Source organism: Triturus cristatus, chromosome 9 (assembly GCF_964204655.1).
Source record: "Triturus cristatus chromosome 9, aTriCri1.1, whole genome shotgun sequence".
Taxonomy (NCBI): Eukaryota; Metazoa; Chordata; class Amphibia; order Caudata; family Salamandridae; genus Triturus; species Triturus cristatus.
Genome location: NC_140592.1, coordinates 1,227,152,234 through 1,227,179,652, shown reverse-complemented (window position 1 = coordinate 1,227,179,652; position 27,419 = coordinate 1,227,152,234). Strand labels below are relative to the sequence as shown.

The 27,419-nt window shown below is 49.0% G+C and overlaps 1 protein-coding gene across 4 annotated transcripts in view; it reads left to right on the top strand.

The window, feature by feature from the left end:
- RYR3 (ryanodine receptor 3) overlaps nt 1-27,419 on the top strand; it is a 2,047,168-nt gene that overhangs the window by 1,420,827 nt on the left and 598,922 nt on the right. For all 4 annotated transcript variants that reach the window (XM_085627314.1, XM_085627313.1, XM_085627312.1 and 1 more), the window contains 2 exons: nt 1,743-2,063; nt 25,539-25,779. In XM_085627314.1, coding sequence (XP_085483440.1) covers nt 1,743-2,063; nt 25,539-25,779 — 562 coding nt within the window. The remainder of the gene's footprint in view (nt 1-1,742; nt 2,064-25,538; nt 25,780-27,419) is intronic.

Here is a 27,419-nt window from a genome sequence, read left to right as displayed (position 1 = left end):
TCCTTTCTTCCTAAAGTGGTGACTCCATTTCACCTTGGGCAGTCTGTCACCTTGCCCACCTTCTTTCCGCCTCCGCATCCTTCCAAAGAGGAAGAGAGGCTCCACCGTCTGGACCCAAAACGTGCGCTCTCCTTCTATCTGGACCGCACAAAACAGTTCCGGGTGGACGACCAGCTTTTTGTTGGGTACGTGGGCGCTAAGAAGGGGAAAGCTGTGCACAAACGAACCATCTCTCGGTGGGTCGTTTTGTGTATCAAAATCTGCTATTCCTTGGCTAAAAAGGACCCTCCTGTTGGGCTGCGCGCCCATTCTACTCGGGCCACAGCGGCTACTACTGCCTTGGGACGGGGAGTCCCTTTGCAGGACATCTGTCAGGCGGCGACGTGGGCTTCGCTACACACGTTTGCCAGGCATTATTGCCTTGACAACCAAGTCCGGAGGGATGGCTTCTTTGGCCGTTCTGTCCTCCAGGACTTTCTGGTGTGATCTTGGTTCGCAGACCCACCACCGGGGATGGTATTGCTTGGGTATCTATTCTAAGGTGAGGAATCTAACTAACGTGTTTCTTTCAGATGAACAAGTTACTAACCTTCGGTAACGATGTATCTGTAAGAAACATTAGTTAGTTAGATTCCTCACCGACCCTCCCATCCTCCCCGTTCTGCGAACTGACATCTAGGGTTAAGGTTGTCCTTTCAGGCCCCTAGATTTTATTTTGGCACCAGTGTCGGTCTTTGCATGGCTCTGCGTTCCTGGCGCGGAAGGCTATGTACAAGAACTGACGTCAGCGCGCGAGGGCGGCGTCTAAGTACTCCGACGACGTCATCCCGGCGCACGACGCCGACGACGGACGCGGAGCCGCAGACGACGCCTAGCGACGCGCAAGGGGTATTGCTGACGAAAAATCTTCCGGATCCAGTCTGACGCCTGGGGATATTCTAAGGTGAGGAATCTAACTAACTAATGTTTCTTACAGATACATCGTTACCGAAGGTTAGTAACTTGTTCTTATGAGTGAGGAGACCAGGCCTCCTCTTTCCTATACCACACTTACTTTCTAAACCATATTGGTTCCCAATGACTGTCTCTTCACTAAACCACACCTTCATCTGACCCTTCTTGACCATACAATCGCTTCCAGACCTTCCCCTCTCCTCAGTGCAATGCATGTCCTGTTCTTATCCCTTTGATCCTAAAGCACATTCTGTTGCCTCCAAGTAGAGCATTGATCAACAATAAAGCCTTTTTCCACATCCAAACAACTAGTAGGGGCCGAGACTCATAATATGTTTGTAAACTGTTTCCAGAATATTCTCTAAAATTATCTGCTCTCCATGACTACTTATTGAATTGACTTCGGCACACAAAAAAGTTCCCATCTGGGAGATAGACTCCTGTAAGTCAAAGACCCAGAAGTCTGCAATCGTTACCCAATATTTAAGATCCCAAACTGATAATTTGCAATTCAGGCAGAAAGTTAAAACAACGTGACAAGCTGTGACTAATCCTCCTGGGAACACGAGTTTGATTGTAGCAGTTCCTACTATATTGATCATGGCATATTCTTATGTGTAAACAACAGATCAACACTGAAACACATTTATAGATTATTAATATAAATGCATGCAATCAATATGCTTTTGAAAATTTGGTATAAAATAGCTCCCTTCTTTCTCGTCGTAGGGTTTCTTTGCAGTAATTAACCTCTGAATGTACTTGCTTGCCTTCCATCCTGTGTGAAGTACTAGGTATGCCAGATACAGTGGAGGAGATGTGCACAGAAATACCTCACTTGGATGGTTTGATTAAGGAGATCAGCAGCCTAGCAGAGTCGGGAGCCCGCTACACCGAAATGCCGCATGTTATCGAGGTGGTGCTGCCTATGCTGTGCAATTACTTGTCCTACTGGTGGGAGAGGGGCCCTGAGAATATCTCTGATCCATCCAAGCCATGCTGCACACAAGTTACCTCTGAGCATCTGAGTATTGTCCTGGGAAGCATCCTGAAGATCATTAACAACAACCTGGGCATTGATGAGGCCTCCTGGATGAAGCGAATAGCCGGTAAGATATAAGCCAGAACAAGAAAGATACTGAAATGATAGAAACTGAATTATATACTGATATTGAATTGTATACTATGCTGTACTCAATCACTGAAATTATAGAAGTGTCTATTATTATGAAAAATGAAACAATCGCGAACATTGGTTAGTTGTTTCAGGACTGTTGCATTAGTTCCCTGACCCTCTCAGTCCCAATGAATTACATAAAATCTCACTTTCACTTATACCATTTTTAATTTGAAAGTGTATATATATATATATATATATATATGACCAAGGCCTCAAGGGGCTGAAACACGTAATGGCACGAAAATAAAGAAATTTGCACGCAGAAAGTGATGTCCGTTCCTTTCAGATTCCGGTGGAAGGGAATCACGAACTAAAGGTGTGGCATATATATATATATATATATATATATATATATATATCACGCATCAGCCTCGAAACTTTCAAGGAAGGACGACGCCATGTGGTGATTAAATCTGCTTTATTCGTCGTTTACTCCACGCGTTTCGCCTGTACCAGCAGGCTTGTTCACGAATAAAGTTTTCAACACAAACCACCATTTTAAATCTTGTGCATGTGACGCAAATCACGTGAAAACTACAAATACATGAAAATAGGAGACAGACTCGTAGTTTTTAGGTCTATAGTTAAACAGTGACTTGGAACATCGTTTTTTTTTTTTTTGAAACCGTTTATTACAAAACTCAAAAAATATACAAAGATGGGCCTACAACCTTCCGGCCGGCCGCTAGCAAACAAAAGGAGCATATGATACACATTGTAGAGCGCGCGTTGCGGCTAAGGAAGATGCACAGGAGTTAGCAGCGTTGATAGCCACACCATCCGGACCCCACTGTACGGTTTCATTTTAAACTGAAATAACAACCAGAAAAAACAAAAACCACAAGGCAATCTACAATCAGAAATAGCAGCATGTGCTCCCCTGAGAGGGGGACCCTACCAATCCATAGGAGTATCAAGAAGGGGAAGAGATCAGGATTAGGGCTGGGTAAAACTCAATGCCCGGAACGGGGAAGATGGGTCGGCTACGGGGATGGGGCAGGCGACGGATCGGGCAATAACGGTGGAGTACAGATTCCCCCGCGGTAGGCGTTCCAGGGGCCCCAGACTTTCACCCATGTCCCAGGCTTACCTCTCGCAACATACACCACCTTTTCCCGAAACATGCACCAATCCATATGTTCCTTCCAGGCCGAGACAGTCGGGGACCTCTGAGATCCCCACAGTTGAGCAATATCACGCTTAGCCACCATATATCCCAGAGTCACCCACCACGTCTGTGGCGCCGAGTAGTCGGTAGGTTCCCACACATTCAACAGGCATCTCCTCGCTTCCGGTAGCAGCACCACATGCGTAACCACACGCAGGACCTCATGCACACCACGCCAGAATCGCTCCACCTCCGGGCATTCCCACAATATATGCAGAAAGGTCCCCAAAGCGCCACACCCACGCTTACACAACCCGTCCACAGCATAGCCCATACGCAGAAGCCTCGGCCCCGTCATGTAGACTCTGTGGAGTATCTTGAGCTGGACGAAGCGAAGGCGGGCCGGTATGGCCACCTCTTTCGGGGAGGCCACCGCAAGGGTCCAGTCCTCGTCGTCCAGCTCCAGTCCATCGGCAACCCAAGCCTCACGAAGGGCAATCAGCAATCCCGTGCGGTCATTGATCAGTTTTTTGTAGATCAGTGAGATCGTGCTGTCCGGAACGTGTCCATCCAGCACTCTATCCTCAAGGGGGGAACACTCCGGGATGGATGCAACGTCCGGGAAGACGGAGCCCAGTGCAGTACTCCCTGCCATGCAAGTGGAACTCCGTCTGCAGCATCTCGAACGTTTTAAATCCTCCCCTCGTCCAGAGATCCCCCACCTTGCTAATGCCTATCATGTCCCACTTCTCGAAGCCCTTCGAGGTCCACAGGGAGCCCAACTGCTCGGACGCGTATAGTGGTGACGCCCGGGTCAGACGATCCTTCCACCCTATCGCCACATTAGCCGCGTGCCACACTCGCACCATGACACGCGTGGGGCCGGTCAGCCGAGCGTCGGGCGTGCTGGAGTAGAGCGCTCGATTATAGTCCCCACCCGGAAGCATCTTATCCATTTCGAATGCCGGGTTTAAAGCGGGCCCATACAGGCCGTGATTAATCGCAGCCAGCTGGGAGGCCCAATAGTATCGTTTGATATCCGGGAGGGCAATCCCGCCGTCATACCATGGAAGCGTCAGCTTCGCCAGGGCGATACGCGGCCTCCCGTCCCAGAACAGGCGGCGTTGCAAACTCTCCACCTCACGGAAGTAGCGCACTGGGACGGGGTCCATAGTATTCTGCAAAGCGTAGAGGAAGCGCGGCAGAGACATCATCTTAAACAATGCCGCCCGGCCGAGCGGCGAGAGCGGCAAGCGCCGCCAGCGCGTGACATCTTCCTTCAGGCGCTGGAGGGGGGGAAGCAAGTTCCGATCATACCGGGCCTCCGGGTCCAGAGTAATGAAGACACCCAGGTACCGAAATCCCTGCGGGCGATCTGGATCGGACAGCCCCGCGGGAGAACGGGCGCCTCCCCAGAGAGAACATACACGCACGATTTAGCCCAGTTGATGACAAGGCCGGAGTTACGACCAAATGAATGCAAAACATCAACCAGTACTATAAGTGAGTTACGTGGGGAAGCTAGGTACAAGAGGATGTCATCGGCGTATAGGGATACGCGGTCCTCATGCTCGGGGGTCCAACGGAGACCACGGATGGAAGGCTCCCACCGCAGCCACTCTGCCAGGGGCTCCAAGGCAAGCGCAAAAAGGAGCGGTGATAAGGGGCAGCCCTGCCGCGTGCCCCGGCCCAGCTCAAACGGAGCCGATACTCTACCGTTCACCACCACCTGCGCCAATGGGCCCGAATACAGCAATTTGACCCAACGGATGAACCCTGCGCCAAAGCCAAACTTCGCAAGCATCGCCCAGATGTATGGCCATTCAAGCGTATCAAACGCCATGGTGGCGTCCAGGGATGCCAAAATGGCCGGCTCCCGTATGTACTGAACACGTGCAAGCACCCCATGCAAACGCCGCAAGTTAAGAGCTGTGTTACGATGGGGAATAAAGCCGGACTGATCCTGGTGAACCAGTTCGCCCACCACGCCGACCAGCCGATTGGCCAGGACCTTGGCGAGAATTTTAGGCTCCGCGTTCAGTAGCGAAATGGGCCGATAGGATGTAACCCGGTCCCGAGGTCTCCCCTCCTTGTGGATAACCACGATTGTAGCCAGACGCTGGTCCAGCGGGAGGGAGCCCAACGAATGGGCCTCCAGGAACATCGATCGGAGATGTGGTGCCAGCGTATCCGGTCTCAATTTGTACAACTCGATGGGGAGACCATTAGGACCCATGGCCTTTGAACATCGTTTTTGTTTCTCAAGTGCTGTATTAATGATTTATACAACGGATAGCATAACAAAGGAATAGATAATTTCATTCTAAAAATCTATTCCTATTATAATTTTAAATCCTGCAACAAATTATAAATCAATAACATTTTCTTGACTGATTCATTACAAAAAATCATGCCCATAGTGGGCTGAAGTGTCGCAGTTCATATTGTATGTCACCTAGGTTATCAATAGCCCAAGTGGGCAATAAGGAGAGCCCTCATATAGTCTGTAGTATATAAAAAAGAGTGCTTTAGTGCAGTGTTTCAAAACTTAAAAAATAAGGGTAAGGGAACATCCTAAGCTAATCTGATATAAAGTACTAGAAAAATATCTATTATTTACACTTTTGTTCATGACACTATTCATGTGGCACCAGAAACACCTTATAGATGAGTATACAAATCCTCTTCTATATTCAGGCCAGCAGGGCTTCTTGTATTCAGTTCTACTATATAGCAAGATTCCAATTTCCGCAAGCTTTTTTGTCTATCACCTCCTCTTTTATTTGGAGGAATTGCATCAATGACAAAATAAACTTAACTTTGTACGTCCTTGTTATGGAATCGTTCAAAGTGGCGTGCCACTGGGTAAAATCTATCTCCATTTTTAATTGCTCTTAAGTGTTGCAAAATGCGCTTATGTACCGGTAAAAAAGCTTCTGTCGGCCATTACGCGTTTCGGCTCCAAGGAGCCTTGATCACATGACATCACACACACATATATATATCATGTGATCAAGTCCCCAGGGAGGGACGAAACGCGTAATGGCTGCCGCTCCTGTTGTGTGAACTTTTCAATAAACTGAGCGGTATTACAAGAGGATTCTGTGGTCCGTGCTCTTTGTTTCCAGCATCCAGAAGGAAGGAAATGTGGAAAAGGAGTTTTAAGGTGATATATATATATATATATATATATATATATATATATATATATATATATCCAACAAAGAATGCCCACAAATGAAAACGCCACTCCCGGTGAGTATTGACACCTTTAATTGAAGACTTCAAAGTCGCTGTTTACTTCTCCACATCACGTTTCAACAGCCCTACACGTTTCAAACACTTCTGTGTCCTTGTTCACGGGCAAAAGAAAGCAGAGAGCAGCTGCAAACATTTGTGATGAACACTTGATAATCTCTCCCAAGTCCCGCCCAAATGGGCGTGTGAGAAAATTGCATGATGGTACTTGTTGTCCATCACATTTCTATCCAAGTGGGTGCCACCACTGCTCCCCAATACAGCTAATTTTACCCCAGTGGGTTGATGGGGGGCCAAGAAAAACAGCAACAATGTTTATTCCCAGTCTTTCAACTGGGACCTCACCATTCCTTATGCAAATCAGTTGTCCAATTGCTGGATCTGCCAAAGTTGCAGCGGGGCGTTCTCGCGGTTTTAGGCAAACCGCTAACTATCCAGCAAAGAATGCCCACAAATGAAAACGCCACTCCCGGTGAGTATTGACACCTTTAATTGAAGACTTGCAAGTCGCGGTTTACTTCTCCACATCACGTTTCAACAGCCTTACGCGTTTCAAACACTTCTGGTGTTTTCATTTGTGGGCATTCTTTGTTGGAGATATATATATATATTAATATATCTATATCGTGAACAAGGCTGCGTGTAGCAGCCGAAACGCATAGATGCCATCACCAAGTGAATAAAGTTCGAGTGAAAATAACCCCCTTGGAGTGCTGGATTATTGCAGCAAAAAAACGATGGATTCAGGCCCAGATCTCTGTGCGGTGGGTGAATGTTTGACATTGTTCAGCATTCCATCCATCAATTTTTCTTTTCGCATTTGTCGCTCTAAGTGGGATGGGTATGCCCAGACGTGGGTACCTTGCTCACCATGCCACTGGAATCATGCAATCCTGGCTGATGAGGTGAGATACCCTAAAACCGGTCCTAGGATGCTTGTTTCCAGTCCAGGTAGGACCTGGCCTGGCAGTTTGGGCCGGACTGTTTCCATGGGGAGCAGGGTCGAGGCTGATTTTACATATGGCTAGGTCTAAACTGGAATGGTGTGGTGAGCAAAAAAAGGATTGATTTAGGCCCAGATATCTGTACTGGGGGTTAATGTTTGGCATTTTTTAGTATTCTGTTCATCAATTGTTCTTTTTGCATTTGTCACCCCGAGTGGGACAGGTATGCCCAAACGTGGGACACTTGCTCACCATGCCTCTGGAGTCAAGCTATCCTGGCTAATGAGGGGTGGTATCCCAAAACCGGTCATAGGGTGCTTGTTTCCAGTCTGGATAGGATCTGGCCCGGCAGTTCAAGCTGGACTGTTACCATGGGGAGCAGGGTCAAGACTGATTTGCATATGCTGGGCCAAAATTGGAATGGTGCGGTGTTAAAAAAAAGCAATGGATTTAGGCCCAGATCTCTGTACTAGGGGTAAATGTTTGACATTGTTCAGTATTACGTCCATCAATTGTCCTTTTTTGCACTTGCCCAGATTAGGGCACCAGAATGCATCAAAATATATTAAATTAGCCCACAAAGGGCATTATCGGGTACTCCTTCATGGAGCAGTAAATAATAAATGAGTGACTCCGGACGTTCATTTATTATTCTTTCTCCTTCATGCGTTCTTTAATATCTTTAATATCATTTTTATTTGTGTAGGTGGCCCGCCTAGGTGGTCCCACCTGGGACACCCACAGTTTATTTTTGTTTGGGGCTGCAGGGGAATCCCATGGACTCCACAGCCCCTGATGGCCAGCATCCATAGTGGGTGATGGAGTGAGAGGATGGGGGATACCGGGGAGATCTACGGCCCCAGCAGCTCCTGCATGCTTCTCAGCCAGCACCCTGCCTGCTTTCCAGCCAGCGCCCATCCTGGGTACTGTCGGGAGCTGGCAGTAAGTATGCCCTTGCGCTGTGTGAGCAGATTTTCACTCTACTCCGACAGTGGGATCAAACATTTTTTGAACCTGTAAGTGGTAATATCAATCCATGTCCATTGTTAGCCACATTGCGGGAAATATCTTCAACAGTCTCTCTATAGACAGATTGTGTTAGATGCAAAGCGTAGTCTGCATTCTTAACTACATATTGAAAGATTTGTTTTGTGTGTTAGTTTATTCACTTTACTGCTACATTACTATCCCAGGCTTCCGGTGACGTTTGCCAACCACCTGGCCTTCAGTCTCTTGGTTTATGATACCACCAGAACACCTGGTTGACCATATAGGACTGACACATACACACTGTTCAGTGGCAGACACATTTATTTGAGATGGGCCACAATTAACGTATCTTTTAAGTCCAAAACCAATTGTGCTGTTCGATACAGCAATTACAGCTTATTTATACTATTATGGAATAAAGATGTAGATAGAACTTTTCTAAGACCAGGTGTATTTTTAGCTTAGTTTATTACAGTAGTTTTTGAGATATTGGAATTACGAAGAGTTATCAAGTTTTCTCCAAATTGTTTATTATATGTGTGTCTGTGTTTTCACTAATAACTTTGGTGCTGTTTGAGGATTCTGCAAGAAATTTGTCAGTTTGTCAGCTGCTTGTTCTACTTAACTAAGGTTCTTTATGTTGGATTTCGTGCAGAACAGTAAAAATGGGTCAACTTTGTTGCAGACAATTCAAAAACCATTGTCAGTTTTTAAGTGCCACAGCAAATTTTGCTCGCCACTACAGTAAATCTGCTGATGAGAGTTATGTCAGATTTAGGGTGGAGATAAAACGTTTCTGAGAATAGATCCCTTTTTTAGTTTTCTGTAAACGCAATCCATTTTGTTTGTGTGGAATTTTCTTCATGTGATGTGTAGGCTCATACGTGTTGGCAAACACTGCCAGTACTACCTTCTGGAAGGTGGTACCTTCAGCAAAGGCATTAGCGGGTTTGGAGGCACGAGATTTTAAGATTTACAGGTGTCCACTAAAAGAGAATATTTCCATTAACACCTGTAGGTAGGTGCAATATTGATTAATAGACAATATTATGTCCACACACCCTAATTGATGAGGTTCCGAAGTTTCTATTTAATTGAACAACGTACATAAAGATTCAGAGGCGCATACAGTGCTGAAGGAAACGTTGACAACAAATAGAATTGTGTGAGCACGTCCACTTTAGTACTTGATTAATGTCACCACTGGGTGTGTTTTAGTTTAAAGCAGCCTGTTGTTCCAGGACCATTTATGCTTTCCAACTTAAGGTGCGTCCACAATTTATATTTGATTTAATTATTGTGGTCTAAATGCAGGATAAACCTTAAGCCTGTGAAATGAAGTATGTTGCTGTTAAAGTCTCAATAATTGCACACCCTCGATAACTAAGACAGATGTTGTGTTGGTGACATTGCTCCTCGGGGGCGGAGGGATGGGGTGTCCTACTTGTTCAGTGCAGAAATCACAGTAATTAAGCACATCATATTTGCTAATGGTTTGTGGTGCCAACAGTCTTTCACCCAAACAACTCAAACTGCCCCAATTTGAGGCTTTACTAATCACACAGAAAACCTGAACCCTTTGGTGCACAGCATGTGCTAACACAAGGCTTTCTAAAGTTATGGATCTCCTTTGATGTTGGTTGGTAGCACAGATGCTACCAACCAAATGCCACTATCTAAAGCTCAGGAGGGCATTTTTTGTAGCCAGTTTACTTTATTCTTCCATCCATGTCAAATATTTTAACATTGCTCAAGATGAAGGGAACTATAAAAAAAAAGTCCACCTTAACAAAAAGGCCAATCTTTGCTGTCCCGATCCAGTGCAAATAAAATTTGCAAATACTTTTAAAAGGAAACCCAGGAAAGCTATGAGAATAAGGAGAATGTTGGAGCCTTTTTACCTCCCTATCTTTAACTCTAGGTTGCCAGAGACTTCTGTATCCACCATGATACTATCAGGGTATGCGTATGATTAGATAACCAACAAACTATTTTTTTTTATTGACTTAGAATGTGAAATGACAGAGGTAAACGTGGGAGGCCTTTTCCGTGTCGTTACTAATATATTGCCACCATTAGAGATAGTAGGGGATTTGTTGAAGTGACTGATAATAAATGGTGCACCGTTAGCTGTTTTAAGTGTTATCATGGTATCTTTACTGATTTTCATGAGAAATTAATATCTCTGCTCATTTGCTGGATCCCAGAACACTTTACACTAAAGACAAACATATATGTATGTGCCGAGCTCTAAATGATGGGTCTAAATGACAGTGCTACATTTTTTTTCAAAAAGCTAGACAAAAAGAGAATGGGCAGATAGGGATCAGGCTTTATGTACAGACAGAATAAAACACTATGCCTTTAAGGTTGATGTCTGACCCCTACTAATACAGAGTGGAGCTCTAACATCTCATTCATGTTCCTCTCCCCAGAGACAGGATTCCTGAACCCTGTCCTCTGGCAATTTCTAACCAGAAAATAATGGTTTCTAGTCAGCTTTTGACTAACCTTCTCTTGATTTGAAATCTTGAAATGTAGTCATTCATTTTACACAATTGGATGGTTTCAGCTTTTTTGTCAAATTTACCATGGCTCCATTTCTGTGTAGGGGTTTTGTGGTGCATACTTGCGGATTACTCACTTTTTAAATATTCCAGTGGTGAGTCTAGATCTGAAAAAATGTCCTTAGGTCTTCTATGCCAGTAGGGGGTAGTGAGTACACATCGGTGCCAGAAATAATGCCATTGTGATGTCATTGATGCCATAAAGTGCCCACCCCAGTGCTCTGATGTCAGTTCCCTTTTTTCCTCACATTCGGCGAGAATCCTGTGGTTGCTCTTCAATATTCCTTTCTGCACTTCTTCAGAAAGTCTTCTTCCACATTTCTTTGGTGCAGTGCAGACTGTGGGCGTTAAATGTCTATCACTGGCCCCCACAACATCCGTCTTTAGTGCCTCAGTTATGACCACAATTCAGAGTCATGTGAATCCTGCTCGTGTATGCACTCCAAGGCCATTAAAGAGAGAGAAGCAAAGCTTTTATGTCCATGGTCAAGGATGACCACTGGGGTGAGCAAAATTCCCGACCGAGCCCAAGGTCACCAGGGTCCCCAGCTTCGAAGTCATTGCAAGGAAGGAGACATAAACATAAGAAGAAGAGGAGACATGTGACAGTGGCAAACACAAGAAAAATACCCCCCCCTAGTCACTCCCTGATCCCCATGGATTAGTCTTCAGAATCAGAGTCAGTTGATATAGCTCTCCCTTCTTACCTGACACGGCTGTTGCTAGCGGACCCTGACTCAGTGCTATTTCCTCCTTCTATCCTACTCCAGGATTCACTGCCAGAGCCCCATGCCCCTCAGGCCTATCCTTCCTCAATGTCATGTTCGAGGTCTTTAGGTCTGTTTAACAGATTTTGAATCTGCAGGTAGAATGAATCATCAGAAGCTATATAGAGTATCCACCAGAAAGTTTGTTACCAAAAGTAAATAACTTTTTCTTCTTGTGATAACATTCAGAAAATGACTATTACATTTTCTGCATTCTTTTCTGCATTCTTTGACTAACTGATTTCCTCACAGAGGTGTGCCCCTTTCATCAGAAGTTGTCCAGAAAGACTCTAAAGGACAGGGAGAGAATGCTCCAAAATTTCAGTTGAATTACATGCATATGGGTCATAGGTCAAAGAGAAGCCCAGAGGAGCTTCTTAATCGGTTCACAATCACATGCAAATTGGATATGAATGATTCGCTGGGCAGAGCATCCATGGTGGTTGTAGGAAAGTGTTTTTTTGTTGCAGTAAGCCCCCCACACACTTTGTGCCTGGTATCTGGTGCAACTTTAGATGAAAATGTACTGAGTTCCTGCTAACCTGGTTCCCAGTACCAGTGTTCCTTCCCTAAACTGTATGATTGTTCCACATATTGGCACCTCTTTAGGCTCCCTGTAAGTCCCTAGTAAGGGGTACCCCTGGTAACTGGGTACTTGGAACTAAAGAAGATCCCTAAGGACTGCAGCACGAATTGTGCCAATCTAAGGTACCCCTCGCCAAGCTCATGCAAACTGCCATTGCGGCCTACGTGTCTTGGTGCAGAGAAAATCGAAGAGTTGACATGGCACACATGCCTGCCAGCACTACATGTGGCATAGGTAAGACACCCTATGGCTGGCCTTCCTGGCAGGGTGAACTATACCCAGGGGTATAGTGCACCCTAAGGCAGGGTGCACTATACCCATGTGTGGGCATATCTGCTGGAGTGGCCAAGGCCCAGTGATATCTAAGTTCACCCATAGATATTACCAGTGCACAGGGAAGCCATAATGAGTACAACGGCTGGACACTCATCATTAGCAATGCCCACTCCCCTGACCTCACTTTTTGACAGCAAGACAGGTGGGAAAATTAGCAGGATTAGGAGGTGTGCCCACATTCAGCCAGCACCACACCTAAGGCAGGCCAGCTGACACGGACCCCACTTTTCAAATTCCTCCATGTTGTTTTGGACAGAATTAGCATTCTAAGGACAGGGTTATGCCCTCTTCCAACAGGAAGTGGTCATTTAGAGGGTGTAAACATCCTAAAGATAGGTGCGCTTTGGCTACTACCTGTCACTCTCCGTAAACACCCCTAAATTGAGTATTTAGGTGGCACCCCTGAACCCAAGTACTCAGGTTTGATGGATCAACAGAAGAAGAAGGATGAAGAAGAGTCACTGCCTGGCGAGAACTGCAGCAGAACTTTGGACTTTGGCATGAAATCCTGCCGTCCTCAGCCCTCTCTCGATAGTTGCGACAGAATGACTCTTCCTGTAAGCTGGAAAACTACCTTGGGTAGCCTGCCAGCATTTAAAAAACCACCAACAGTCTCCCTTGGAGTAGAGGAGCTACTCCCCTGCAGTCCTCAGGCACCAGCAAGCAGAACCTGGTCCACCACCTTGCAGTTCCCTCACTCGACCAACGCCGCAGATGACCAGAAGAAGGTACTTGAGCTCTGGAAGGTCAGATCTGTCTCCCCACAGAGTGTGAAGACACCAGGACCAATCGGAGTCGTGCAGCACCAACCCCCGGGGTACCAGACACCCTGAACCAAACACCAACAGCGAGAGTCCAGTCCGGATTCTCACTGCACCAGGACCAAGTAGCCATCGAGGGACGTCAGCATCACATCTTTGAATTTACCCCTGCCAGCTGTTTGTCCCTGAGCGCGTGGTGCATCTTTGCGCACCTAGCCCAGCTGACCAAACCCCTCTGCTCCCAAGGCCCCAGGCCTGGGTCCAGATGAATTGATTATGCCACCTCAAGGCCCAAGACCCCTTGTGGCCTGAACACCCATTTAGTAGTCCTCATACTTGCTCACAAGTCCCCCTGAGCAGCATCTTTTCAGGTGGCCCCCCTTCTCCGTAGCACACCAGCTACCAGCTTCACCAGCACCCTGCTACCGGTAGAACCCGGGCAGTTCCCGAAGAACTGCTGATACTACTTTGAACCTTGGCCCACTACTATTCCGAACACACAAGATGATGGACAGAATGTTGCACATTGGCAAAACATTCACCCCCAGTCACAGATCTGGGTTTAATCCATCGTTATTTTGCTCACCATGCTACCCCATTTCAGACATGACCATATGCAAATCAGCCTTGACCCTGTGCCTCATGGGAACAGTCCAGCCCAAACTGCCAAGCCATGTCTTCCCGTGCTCTCCATGCCACTGGAATCAAGTTATCCTGGCTGAAGAGGGGTGAAACCCCGAAACCGGTCCTAGGATGCTTGTTTCCAGTCCAGGGAGGACCTGGCCTGGCAGTTCGGGCTGGACTGTTCCCACAGGGCACACACAGGGACAAGACTGATTTGCATATGGCTGGGTCCAAACTGGTATGGCATGGTGAGCAAAAAAACGATGGATTTAGGCCCAGATCTCTGTACTGGGGTGAATGGATGACATTGTTCTGCATTCTGTCCATCACTAGTTCTTTTTGCATTGTCACCCCGAGTGGGACGGGTATGCTCAGACGTGAGTCCCGTGCTCTCCATGCCACTGGAATCAAGGTATCCTGGCTGAAGAGGGGTGAAACCCCGAAACCGGTCCTAGGATGCTTGTTTCCAGTCCAGGGAGGACCTTACCTGGCAGTTCTGGCTGGACTGTTCCCACAGGGCACAGGGACAAGACTGATTTGCATATGGCTGGGTCCAAACTGGAATGGCATGGTGAGCAAAAAAACGATGGATTTAGGCCCAGATCTCTGTACTGGGGTGCATGTATGACATTGTTCTGCATTCTGTCCATCAATAGTTCTTTTTCCACTACTATTCCGAACCCAGAAGTCGAACCCCTGAAACCGACAGTACCTACCTTTATGCATCTTTGACTTTTCCTCCCATAGGATTGCGTTGGGCGCAAAAGCGCACAGGTTTGACCGTTTTACTTACCTGTGAATATATACATTGAAAACTGTACTTATGTTTGAACGAATTCTTGAGTTTAAAACATATATAAAATAAGTGGTATTTTTCGAATTTGGTCTCGGATATATTGTTTAAGTATGTGTCTCATTTATTGCTTCTGTGTACAACAAATGCTTAGCACTACTCTCTGATAAGCCTAGTTGCTCACCCACACTACCACAAAAGAGAGTGCTAGTATTTACCACTTTTGCCTCTGTAAACCAATTGAGGACCCACTGGGGGCTCTGCACAGTGTAATTCATTTTAGTACACTACATAGAGAGCCAACTTCCTAGAGTGGTGCTTCAGCATCACACCTGGCTAAGAACAACTGGCTTTTCAGTGAAGGTCTAGGCATACCTTATGCATATGCCCTTTGGCGGCACTCACCTTTTTGGTGACCAGGTGGATTTGGCATTTGAGCGTTTTAAAGATAGTAGGACCCGCACTAGGTTGTTCGGGCTCACCATAGCCCACAACAGTCGCCTTCTGCCATCCATTCCTTCCGTGGCTATGATAGGGGTTTATCAGCTGCTTAATTTTCCCCCTAGCCACCACCTCCAGCAGGGACCTCAGTTATTTCGTGCCTGTGGATGCGGCTCCCACAAGTTTTGTGGAAACCAAGGCCAGAAATCTACCCAAGTTGCTCCCCCCCCAGCCCCTTCCCCCGGCAGCCGCAAAGCCCCTTTAGTATGCTTTCACAGAATCATGAGCACCCAGTTGGCCGCAAGATTCAGCACCACCTACCCAGTGGTGGGAAGAACATCGGACAAATGGGTGTTCCAGATTGTCCAGCAGGGTTACACTCTACCTTTCCAACAGACCCCCTCCACCTTTGCCATTATCCCCCGATCACCGACAGAGTACGTCGTTTTGCTTTTGCACAGAAGGAACTGGTTCTTTTGGCCAAAGGAGTCACAGAGAGGGTTCCAGCATTGGATGGAAGTTGTGGTTACTATTCCCATTACTTTTTGGTGCCAAGGAAAGAGGCCTCCTCCGCATGCTAAACATACATCTTCTTAACTAGTTCCTGAAAAATAAAAATAAAGGATGATCATTCTGGCTTAAGTTCTGTCTGTCCTCAACCCTAGAGACTGGATGGTAGCATTGGACTTGCAGGACGCCTATTTCGATATTCCCATCCTGGCTGCCCAGACATTACCTGCAGTTCACAGTAGGCCATGGGCATTATAAGTTTGCTGTGCTCCCCTTTGGTCTTACCAACGCCCCTCATGTGTTCATCAAGGTGATGGCGGAGGTTGCAGTGCAACTTCAGAGGTCAGGGATTCCAGTTTTTCCCTAACTTGACAACTGGCTATTAAAGGCCAGCTTGCCCCAGGTGGCGTTTCCCACCTCTTTGTCGGACCTCTTGCATTCAATGGGGTTCACTATCAAAGTGCTGAATTCACACCTGACTCCCTCTCAGATGCTCCCTTTCATCTGGGCTGTTCTGGTTACCGTGCAGTTTTGGATCTATCTTCTGTGACAGCCCAGGATATTCAGGCTATAATTTTGATGTTTCAACCTTTATCTTGGAGTGCAGTGAGACTGATTCTGAGCCTGCTGGGTCTCATGGCCTCTTGCATCCTGCAGGTAAACATGCCCGTTGGCATATGCAGGCTTTGAAGTGGTGTCTGAAAGCCCAGTGGGCACAGCACCAGGGGAATCTCTTCGACCTGGTCCAGATATCGCAGGGAACCGCAAAAGATCTGCAATGGTGGCTGACGGACTGTGGTTGGGTCAGAAGCAGACCCCTCTCGCTTTCCCACCTGAACTCACAGTGGTTACAGATGCTTCACTCCTGGGTTGGCGGGATATCTGGGAGTTGTGGAAAACAGAGTACTCTGGTTTTCTGCGCAATCTCAGTTCCACATAAACTTGTTGGAACTGAGAGCGATTTGCCTGGCATTGAAAGCCTCTTTTCCTTCTATCAAGGGAAGGCTTGTTCAGGTGTTGACATACAGCACCACCACCATGTGGTATTGCAACAAGCAGGGCCGGGTAGGGTCGTGGGCCCTGTTTCAAGAGACCATGTGTCTCTGGACATGGCTGTAATATCAGAGCAGTTTCCTGGTGGTACAACATCTGAACCCCAGAGCGGATGAACTCAGCCATAGATGTCTTGCAGATCGGTTGGTGTCTTCATCCGGAGGTGGTGCATGGTCTCTTCAGAGATTGGTGAGAACCTTAGATCCTCTCTTGTTAGCACTTCTGCGTGCTGAAGTTCAGGAGTCCTGCATGCCACGAATACCACTCCTGCCCCGTGTTCTCAAGAAGATCAGGAACGACAGGGACTAAGTCATTATTATAGCCCTCAATTAAGCATTGAGACTCCGGTATCCCTAACTCTTGAGTATGAGCATCTGTCCTCCGATCAGACTGCCCCTTCGGGAGCATCTCATGTCACAGTTACAGGATGGGGCAGGGCACCTGAACCTGCACACTGTTCATCTACATGCATGGAGATTGAGCGGCAACAGTCGAGAGTTTTTGACCTCCCTCCAGAAGTGTGGGATGTCATTCTGGCAGTCAGGCGTCCCTCAACAAAAATGATATACGAATGCTGATTAGATGAATTTGTGGCTTTAAGGGCTGCTACGTCCATTGATCCTCTGTCTACACCCTTATCTGAAGTCCTTTTGTTTGCTTTATCTTTTTGCCCAGAAAGGCCTTTGGGCACAGTTGAAGGGGATTTTTTTCTGCCATCACAGTTTTCTTGCGGTTTCTGGATCAACCCTCCCTTTCCCAGTCCCCTGTTGTGACTCGTTTCCTGATAGGTTTGCAACACATTCACCCTACACCTTTTCCTATACCCCAATGAGATTTTGACTTAGTTCTCTCCTTTTTAATGTGTTCACCCTTTGAGCCATTGCACCGCTGCCATCTGAGACTGTTTCCTATCAAAACAGTCTTCCTTGTGGCCATAACATCTGCCAGGAGTAATAGTGAAGTGCTGACTTTTTCTTTCAAACCAAATATACTACCTTTTTTCTGGGCAAGTTGGTCCTAAGGACCTTTGCCTCATTCCTCCCCAGGGTGGTCATGCCTTTTCACATTGGACAAAGCATCACGCTGCCTACTTTCTTGGCCCCCCCCCATCCTAAGAAGTCAGAGGAGAGACTCCATCGGCTGGATCCAAAAAGAGTGTTGTCATTCTACATTGATCGTACCAGAGAAATCAGGGTGGACAATCAACTCTTTATTGGATTTGTGGGTGCGAAGAAAGGAGTGGAAGCACACAAGAGAACCATCTCTGGGGTAATTGTTCTCTGTATAAAAATCTGATACGCACTGGCCAAGAAGCAACCCCACCAAAGCCAAAGCCATTGCATGTTGTAGGATCACGTGGCCCTTCTCCAACAGGAAGTTACAGCTCTCTTGGTCAAGAGAGCTATCGAGCAAGTTCCTGCCCAAGAAGTAGTTTGTGGTTGTTCTTCCCACTACTTTCTGGTGCCCAAGAAGAACAAGGGACTGCGTCCTATCTTGGATTTCAGGAACGTCAACCGCTTCCTCCGAAAGGAGAAGTTAAAAATGTTTACACTGCCTCAGGTCCTGTCTGCCCTCGACCCTGGAGACTGGATGGAAGCGTTGGACTTGCAGGATGCTTATTTTCACATCCCCGTCCTGCCGGCCCACCGGCGTTACCTATGGTTCACGGTAGGCCACAAGCACTTTCAGTTTACCGTGCTCCCATTTGGCCTTACCAGTGCCCTTTGGGTGTTCATGAAAGTGATGGCGGTGGTCGCAGCTCATCTTCGCAGGATTAGGGATTTTAGTCTGCCCTTAACTCGATGACTGGTTATTGAAGGCGGGCTTGCCCCAGGCTGGCGTCTCCCACCTCCAGACTACGGCCAACCACCTGCATTCGCTGGGTTTCACTATCAACGTGCCGAAGTCACAGCTGATTCCCTCTCAGAAGCTCCTTTTCATCGGAGCGGTGCTGGACACAGGGCAGTTTGAGCTTATCCTCCTGTGCAGCGAGTCCGGGATATTCGGGCTATGATTCCAATCTTTCAGCCTCTATCCCGGGTTTTGGTCAGAATGACCCTGAGGCTACTGGGCCTCATGGCCTCTTGCATCCTGCTGGTGAACTATGCCAGGTGGCATATGAGGGCTCTGCAGTAAGACCTGAAGTTCTAGTGGGCACAGCATCAGGGGAATCTTTACTATTGCGTCCAGATCTCGGAGGGCACTGCACATCATTTGCAGTGGTGGCTAATGAACCAGGATTGTGGTCAACAGCCAGTCCCTCTCCCTTCCCTAGCCAGAGTTCACAGTGGTGACAGATGCATCACTTCTGGGGCAGGGCAGCCACATGGGAGAGGCGGAGATCAGAGGCCTTTGGTCTCCGTTGGAATCCAGGCTCCACATCAACCTTCTGGGGCTTCGGGTGATCTAACTTGCACTGAAGGCATTCCTTCCTTCTGTCAAAAGGAGAGCAGTGCAGGTGTTCACGGACAACAACACCGCCATTTGTGGTCCTGCAACAAACAGGGCGGGCCCTATCAATCAATCAGTACATTTATATAGCGCACTACTCACCCGGAGGGTCTCAAGGCGCTTGGGGAGGGGGGGTCCGCTACTGCTCGAACAGCCAGGTCTTGAGCTGCTTCCTGAAGGCGAGGTGGTCTTGGGTCAGGCGGAGGTGGGTCGGGAGGGAGTTCCAAGTCTTGGCGGCCAGGTAGGAGAAGGACCTTCCTCCTGTGGTGGCTCTTCGGATGCGGGGGACGGCGGCAACGGCGTGGCTGGTCGATCGAAGCTGGCGTGCGGGAGTGTAGAAGTTAAGGCGGCTGTTGAGGTATCTTGGGCCTTGGTTGTGTAGGGCTTTGTGTGCGTGGGTGAGGAGACGGAAGGTGATTCTCTTGTTGACCGGGAGCCAGTGCAGGTCTCTCAGGTGACCGGAGATGTGGCTGTGTCGGGGGATGTCGAGGATGAGTCTTGCTGAGGCGTTCTGGATCCGCTGGAGTCTCTTCTGGAGTTTGGCAGTGGTTCCGGCGTAGAGGGAGTTGCCGTAGTCCAGCCGGCTGGTGACGAGGGCCTGGGTGACCGTCTTTCTGGTCTCGGTGGGGATCCACCGGAAGATCTTACGTATCATGCGCAGGATGTTGAAGCACGACGAGGAGACGGCGTTGACTTGTCTGGTCATGGAGAGGGAGGAGTCCAGGACGAAGCCCAGGTTGCGTGCGTGGTCTGTTGGTTTGGGTGCGCTGCCCAGGGCGGGGGGCCACCAGGAGTCGTCCCAGGCGGAGGGTGATGATCCCAGGATGAGGACTTCCGTCTTGTCTGAGTTCAGTTTCAGGCGGCTGTTCATCATCCACTCGGCTACGTCTTTCATCCCTTCGTGTAGGTTGGCTCTGGCGGTGGCGGGGTCGTTGGTGAGGGAGAGGATCAGCTGGGTGTCGTCTGCGTAGGAGATGATGTTGAGGTTGTGTTGGCGTGCGATGGCCGCTAGGGGGCTCATGTAGACGTTGAAGAGGGTGGGGCTGAGCGATGATCCTTGTGGTACGCCGCAGATGACTTCGGTGGCTTCTGATCTGAACGGGGGGAGGCGGACTCTCTGTGTCCTTCCGGCGAGGAAGGAGATGATCCATTCTAGTGCCTTCTCCTGGATTCCGACGTTGCTGAGGCGCTGCACTAGGGTGCAGTGGCAAACAGTGTCGAATGCCGCGGAGAGGTCCAGGAGGATGAGGGCCGCTGTTTCTCCGTTGTCGAGCAGGCCTCGAATGTCATCGGTGGCTGCGATGAGGGCGGTCTCGGTGCTGTGGTTGGCCTGAAAGCCAGACTGCGAGAGGTCGAGGGATCCGTTCGCCTCGAGGAAGGCGGCCAGCTGCTTGTTGACGGTCTTCTCGATGACTTTGGCCGGAAACGGGAGGAGCGAGATGGGGCGGTAGTTTTTGAGTTCAGTGGGGTCCGCTGATGGTTTCTTCAGTAGAGCGCTGAGTTCGGCGTGCTTCCAGCTTTCCGGGAAGGTAGCGGTGTCGAAGGAGGTGTTGATGTCCCGCAGGTGGGGTGCGATGACAGCGTCGGCCTTGTTGAAGACGTGGTGAGGGCAGGGGTCGGATGGAGATCCGGAGTGGATGGAGTTCATCGTGCGGATGGTGTCTTCGGTGCTGATCGGAGTCCAGGCGCGGAGGGTGGTGGTGGGGGGCGTTGGTGCGGTCGTGGGGTGCGTCGGTTGTGTGCTGAAGCTGTTGTGTATGTCTGCGATCTTGTGGAAGTAGGAGGCGAGGGAGTTGCAGAGGTCTTGTGATGGGGTGATGTCGTTGTTTCCGGCGTTGGGGTTGGAGAGCTCTTTGACGATGTTGAAGAGTTCCTTGCTGTTGTGTGCATTGTTGTCCAGTCGTTCCTTGAATGCTGTTTTCTTGGTGGTGTGGATCAGTTGGTGATGTTTTCGGGTGGCGAGCTTGAGGGTGGTCATGTTGTTTGGTGTAGGGTCTCTGCGCCAGGCTTTCTCGAGGGCTCGGCAGTTCTTCTTGGAGCTCTTGAGTTCGTCGGTGAACCATGGGGCTTTCTTGCTGCCGGGTCTGCTAGGCGGGGTCCTCAGAGGGGCGAGGTCGCTGATCCACTTTGTGAGGCTGTTGGCGGCCTGGCTGGGGTTCGCAGAGCTGGCGGGGGCGTCCTGACTCAGGGATGCGGCGAGTTGGTCTGCTGTGATCTTGTTCCAGCTTCTGCGTGCAACCTGTTGCTGGTGGTGGTGGATTGTGTTCTTTCTGAAGCTGAAGTGGACGCAGCTGTGGTCCGTCCAGTGGAGTCCGGTGGCGTGGCTGAAGGCGATGTCCTTGCTGGAGGAGAAGACGGGGTCGAGTGTGTGTCCGGCGTAGTGGGTGGGGGTGGTCACCAGCTGCTTGAGACCGAGGTTGGCGAGGTTGTCCAGCAGGGTGGTGGAGTTGCGGTCGTTGTTGTTCTCCAGGTGGAAGTTGAGGTCCCCGAGGAGGATGTAGTCAGCGGAGGGGAGGGCGTGTGCGGGCTGATGAAGTCGGCGATGTCTTCGCTAAATTGTGTGCGTGGTCCCGGGGGTCTGTAGATGAGGGTGCCTCTGAGGGTGGTCTTGGGGTCGGTGTGGATCTGGAAGTGCAGGTGTTCGGCGGTGGTGAGGGTGTCGTCGGTGTTGGTCGTGATGCGGATGGTGTTCCTGTGGATGATGGCGATGCCTCCTCCGGTCTGATTGCCGCGGTCCCTCCGGGTGATCTTGTATCCGTCCGGGATGGCGATGGCGGGCGCTGAGGAGGCGTTAATCCAGGTTTCCGTGAGCAAGGCGACGTCTGGTGATGTTGTGTCGAGCAGGTTCCAGAGCTCAACGGCGTGTCTGTGGACGGAGCGGGTGTTGAGTAGGATGCACTTCAGGTGGTTGCTGCCGGTGCTCGGCTTGGTGGGTGCGGGTGCAGTGCAGGTCCGGATGCAGGTGAACTTGCAGGAGTGGCAGCTGAAGGGTCCTTGGGTGCGTCTCGGGGTGGCTCGGTAGCATCCGGAGATCCGGCCGTTGTTGAGTGCGTTGAGTTCGGTAGCGTCGTAGGTCCGGTGGGTGGGCTGGTGTCTGCGGGGGCCAGGGGTTCGGGCGCTGGGCGCGGTCCAGGCGCGGACGGGCGCAGACGGGCTTACCTTTGCCCGCTGCGTGTCAACGCTGCGCGTTTGCCACTCTGCCATATGTGGAGAGTGGGGGGGAGCGGAGCGAGGGAGGAGCAGCTGGGAGGCGGGAGCGGGGCGGCGAATGGGAAGGGAGTCTGAGGGAAGGGGGCGGGGCCACAGGGGGGCGGCAGTGGCGGGGAGCGGGCGGGAAACGCGACCGGGGCTGGCCACAACAGAGGGGGAGCAAAACGAATAATCAGAGGGCAGGGGCACAACAAGCAGACAGCAGAGAAAGTATAAAACAGTGAAAATTAAACAGGGAACAACGTGGTGACAAAAACGATAAAAATTACACCAGGGGACACGCAGTGAAAATACGAGAAAGATTACAGCAGGGAGCAACGCAGCGCAGCAGAGGAGCTACCCCAACAGCAGACCAGGAGCACAGCTGCGGGCAGCGGCGGCACTCGGCGGGATCGGGGGCAGCCTGGGCTCACTCGCAGAGAGTGTGCGCGGTGCGTGGGGTGACCGGCCCGGAGGGTCAGAGGTCACTGTCCACCACTGCGTGCACTCTGCAATATATCGCCCAGTGGGAGGGAGGAGCAGCTGGGAGGCGGGAGCGGGGCGGCGAATGGGAAGGGAGTCCGAGGGAAGGGGGCGGGGCCGCAGGGGGGCAGCGGCGGGGAGCGGGCGGGAAACGCGACCGGGGCTGGCCACAACAGAGGGGGAGCAAAACGAATAATCAGAGGGCAGGGGCACAACAAGCAGACAGCAGAGAAAGTATAAAACATTGAAAATTAAACAGGGAACAATGTGGTGACAAAAACGATAAAAATTACACATGGGGACACGCAGTGAAAATACGAGAAAGATTACAGCAGGGAGCAACGCAGCGCAGCAGAGGAGCTACCCCAACAGCAGACCAGGAGCACAGCTGCGGGCAGCGGCGGCACTCGGCGGGATCGGGGGCAGGCTGGGTTCACTCGCAGAGAGTGTGCGCGGTGCGTGGGGTGACCGGCCCTATGTCAAGAGGCCCTTCGCCTCTGGACATGGCTGGAACATCAGGGCATGTCCCTGGTGGTTCAACACCTGGCAGGTTCACTGAACACCAGGGTGGACAAACTCAGCTGCCGGTGCTTGATGGATCACGAATGGCATCTTCACTCGGAGGTAGTGCAAGGTCTCTTACAGCGGTGGGGAGAGCCTTGGTTAGCTCTATTCGCCACCGAAGAGAACGCGCAATGTCAGCAGTTCTGCACGTTGCAATTTCCAAGGCGGCACTCACTCGGCGATGCTTATCGCCGCGAGTGGAGTTGCGGCCTTCTATACGCCTTTCCATCTATACCACTCCTACCTAGAGTGCTGAAGAAGATCAAGCGCAACCAGGCCCAAGTCATTCTTGTGGCCCCAAACTGGACACAAAGAGTCCGGTATCCCAAGCTCTTGCACATGGCCATCGATCCTCCAACCAGACTGCCCCTTCGGGAGGATCTTCTGTCGCAGCAGCAGGGGACGGTTCTCCACCCGACAGACCATCACTTTGTCCACCTTCTTCCCACACCCTTCTAAAGAGGAGGAGAGGCTGGATCCAAAACGTGCGCTTTCATTCTATCTGGATCACACAAAACAATTCAAGGTGGATGACCAGCTCTTTGTTGGCTATGTGGGCGCCAAGAAAGGTTGGGCCTTGCAAAAACAGACCATCTCACTATGGGTCATTCTTTGCATCAAAATCTGCTATTCCTTAGCGAAAAAGGAACCTCCAGTGGGGTTGCGTGCTCATTCCACCAGGGTGACGGCAGCCACTACTGCTTTGGGACATGGAGTCCCCCTTCGTGACTTCTGCCAGGCAGCTATTTGGGCTTCATTGCAAACGTTTACCAAACACTACTGCCTGGACAGTCTTTGGCCATTCAGTTCTCCAAGACTTTCTGGTGTGAACTTAGTTCGCAGACCCACCTCCGGGGTTGGTATTGCTGGGGTATCTACTCTAAGGTGAGGAATCCATAACTAATTGTCTCTTTCAGATGAACAAGTTAATTACCTTCGGTAGTGATATATCTGTAAGAGACATAGATTAGTTATGGATTCCTCACCGCCCCACCCATCCTCCCGATTCTGCGAACTAACTTGTAGGGTAAGGGACTTCAGGGCCCTAGTTTTGTGCACCAGTGGTCAGTGTCTTGCATGGCTCTGCGCTTCTAGCGTGGAATGTCGTGTAAAGAACTGATGTCAGTGCACAGGGGCGGCATCTAAGTAGATACCGCGACGTCATTCCGGCGATCACGACGCCAACGACGAACGTCGAGTCGACCGACGCCACCTACCGACGCTCAGGGGTACAGCTGAGGAAAATTCTCCGGATCCAGTCTGACGCCTGGGAGTAATTCTAAGGTAAGGAATCCATAACTGATCTATGTCTCTTACAGATATATCATTACCAAAGGTAAGTAACTTGTTCATCTGGTAAAAACCATCTAGCTGCAGATTACTTACTGACACTCCCGTCCTCCCCACCCTGCAAACTGTACATTTCATCTTATAGAGATCCTTCAGGACCTCACATTGGCACACTGGTCACACCACCTCAGTATGGTTCTGTACGTCTGGCACGGACAATAGTCACAAACTGAAGTTAGCCCACTGGGGTGGCGCCTATATAAGCACCGCATGCGTAACTTCCAGGGCCGACGACACCACGCGGAGCTGAACAACGCCACCTACTGGTGTGCAAAGGGACTCCTCAAAAATGTCTGGATCCAGCCTGAACCCTGTGGAATATTCTATGGTAAGAAATCTGAGGATATATAGGGTCCCTACCAGATAAGATGGTACCAAAGATAAGTAACTTGTTCTACAAGTAAATAGCTTTACCTTGTTTATGGCTTTACTGACACCTAGGATTTACAAAAGAGAATGCAGAATTTCCATCCAGCTATTTTCCTTGTCCCCCATGACATGTAATTCTATTCTCCTACTAAGAATCACAATGCATTTAGGAACAAGAGTCAGAAAGTAGTAAAATTAGCAGCTCCAATGTGACATTAACAGAAATAAGCACTGGTTTTTGTTTCTTTGTTACCATACAGTTTATGTTCAGCCAATTATCAGTAAAGCCCAACCTGACCTGTTGAAGACTCACTTCATCCCAACCCTGGAGAAGCTGAAAAAGAAAGCTGTGAAGATTGTGCAGGAGGAGGAGGCGATGAAGGCAGACAGCAAGGCTGACACCCAGGAAGCTGAGCTTCTCATCCTCGATGAGTTTGCCGTTCTCTGCAGAGACCTTTATGCTTTCTACCCCATGCTCATCCGCTACGTGGACAATAACAGGTAGAGCAATGCAGTGGAGGCATTAGCCTGGCACAGTATTTTAGGATATGCAATTTTAGTTGATATAGACTCCAGAGGCCAATTAAAAGGTTATGATGATAATATGCTAGCTTCTCTCGCTGACTAGGATTTCAGAAGAGGGTCTGGTACTGCATTGGTGAGTATCATAAAAAACGAATTCATTGCAACAATCCTTAATCAACTTAATTTCCAAAATGTCTATTCACCATCGGTTCTTGTGAGGAACCTTTTTAATGGTAAGATCATTGCAAGGTAACCCAGAGTCGCTGTCTTTGCCAGGTATTAGGAGGGGCAGTTGAATGTCCCCGTTCAGTTTGCATCCATTAGATGGGGCGGTTGAATGTCCCCTCTCAGTTTACATCCATGAGATGGGGCAGTGAAATGTCCCTTTTCAATTTCCACCCAGTCTACGAGGAATTGAAAAGGTGGGGTCAAAATATGTTATAATGCTTAAAGAAGTTGTTGCTGCTGCAGCAAAGGTGACAATGGTATTAACATTTACTCCTCCATAAATGGAAAACCTAAAATCCAGGTCCTGTTTATTTCTGAACAAGATTGTGGTTTGAAACTGTTCCCTTAATGCATTGACATACTTGTTGCTCTTTGCAAAGATGCGATTCTTCCATGTTTTTAAAATACTGGAATACAGAGACAAGTGTCACATTACCATGTGCACATCTCAATGGCTTGTGGGTTCCTTATTGTAAGGTTGATGTGGCCGTGCACAATTAGCAAAAAAGGACAGTGTATGTTAACATCTTTGATACGAGGTCGCCAACAATGTGACAAAACAGATTTTTACTAACTTTCCAACAATCTATCAAGAGACTATAAAATGTCTTTCCAGTTAGTTAAGCACTTGACAGAAGTGCGGTCATTTAACCCATTATCAGATAAGGATAACCTTTGAAGCCTTAGGCATTGATCCCAATCTTCTAAAGCCACTCTGACGCCATGTAGCTCTCATCTGGCGGCAGGTCCTCTCCTTTGTGAATACACTTCAACAGGTGTATAAATGTGCCTCCTCATTGACCAGGAGCGAAACCAGACCATTCGTTTCCCTTCCTACTTTAAGGACTTTGTCATCTCACAGGCATATTCATAAAGCTTTATTGTGCTGTTACTGCAACTGGGATGCCATACTGTGCCAGCAAATGTGGCCAAATACCATGGTTACTAGTGAAAGTTTTAGAACGGTACATAGTTTCTAAATGAGCCATTAAACGTAACGGTAAAAACCCTATGAATTGTGGCAATGATTGCCAGTGTCAAGTGAAGCATGTAACAAGGAGTTCTCATCCAGGGGATACTCATCAATAGTCATAATCTATGAATAATCCCCGCCCATGTGCGGGATCCCGGAGCATATAGAAAATACATATATATAAATATATATATATATACATATGTGAAAACATATAAATGCAGCCTAATAATGTTCAAAACATGGCAATGCTGTAAATTACATATTTTTGCATAGTAGTGCCCCCGTAACCCGTCAGGAAAAAAGGAAGCATCAGGCAAATTATAACACAGCACTGCTTTATTGCCATAAAGCAACATGTAATTGTAGGCATTCGCCAGTAGGCTGCAGTAGAGTATCAAGAATCCAAGAAAAC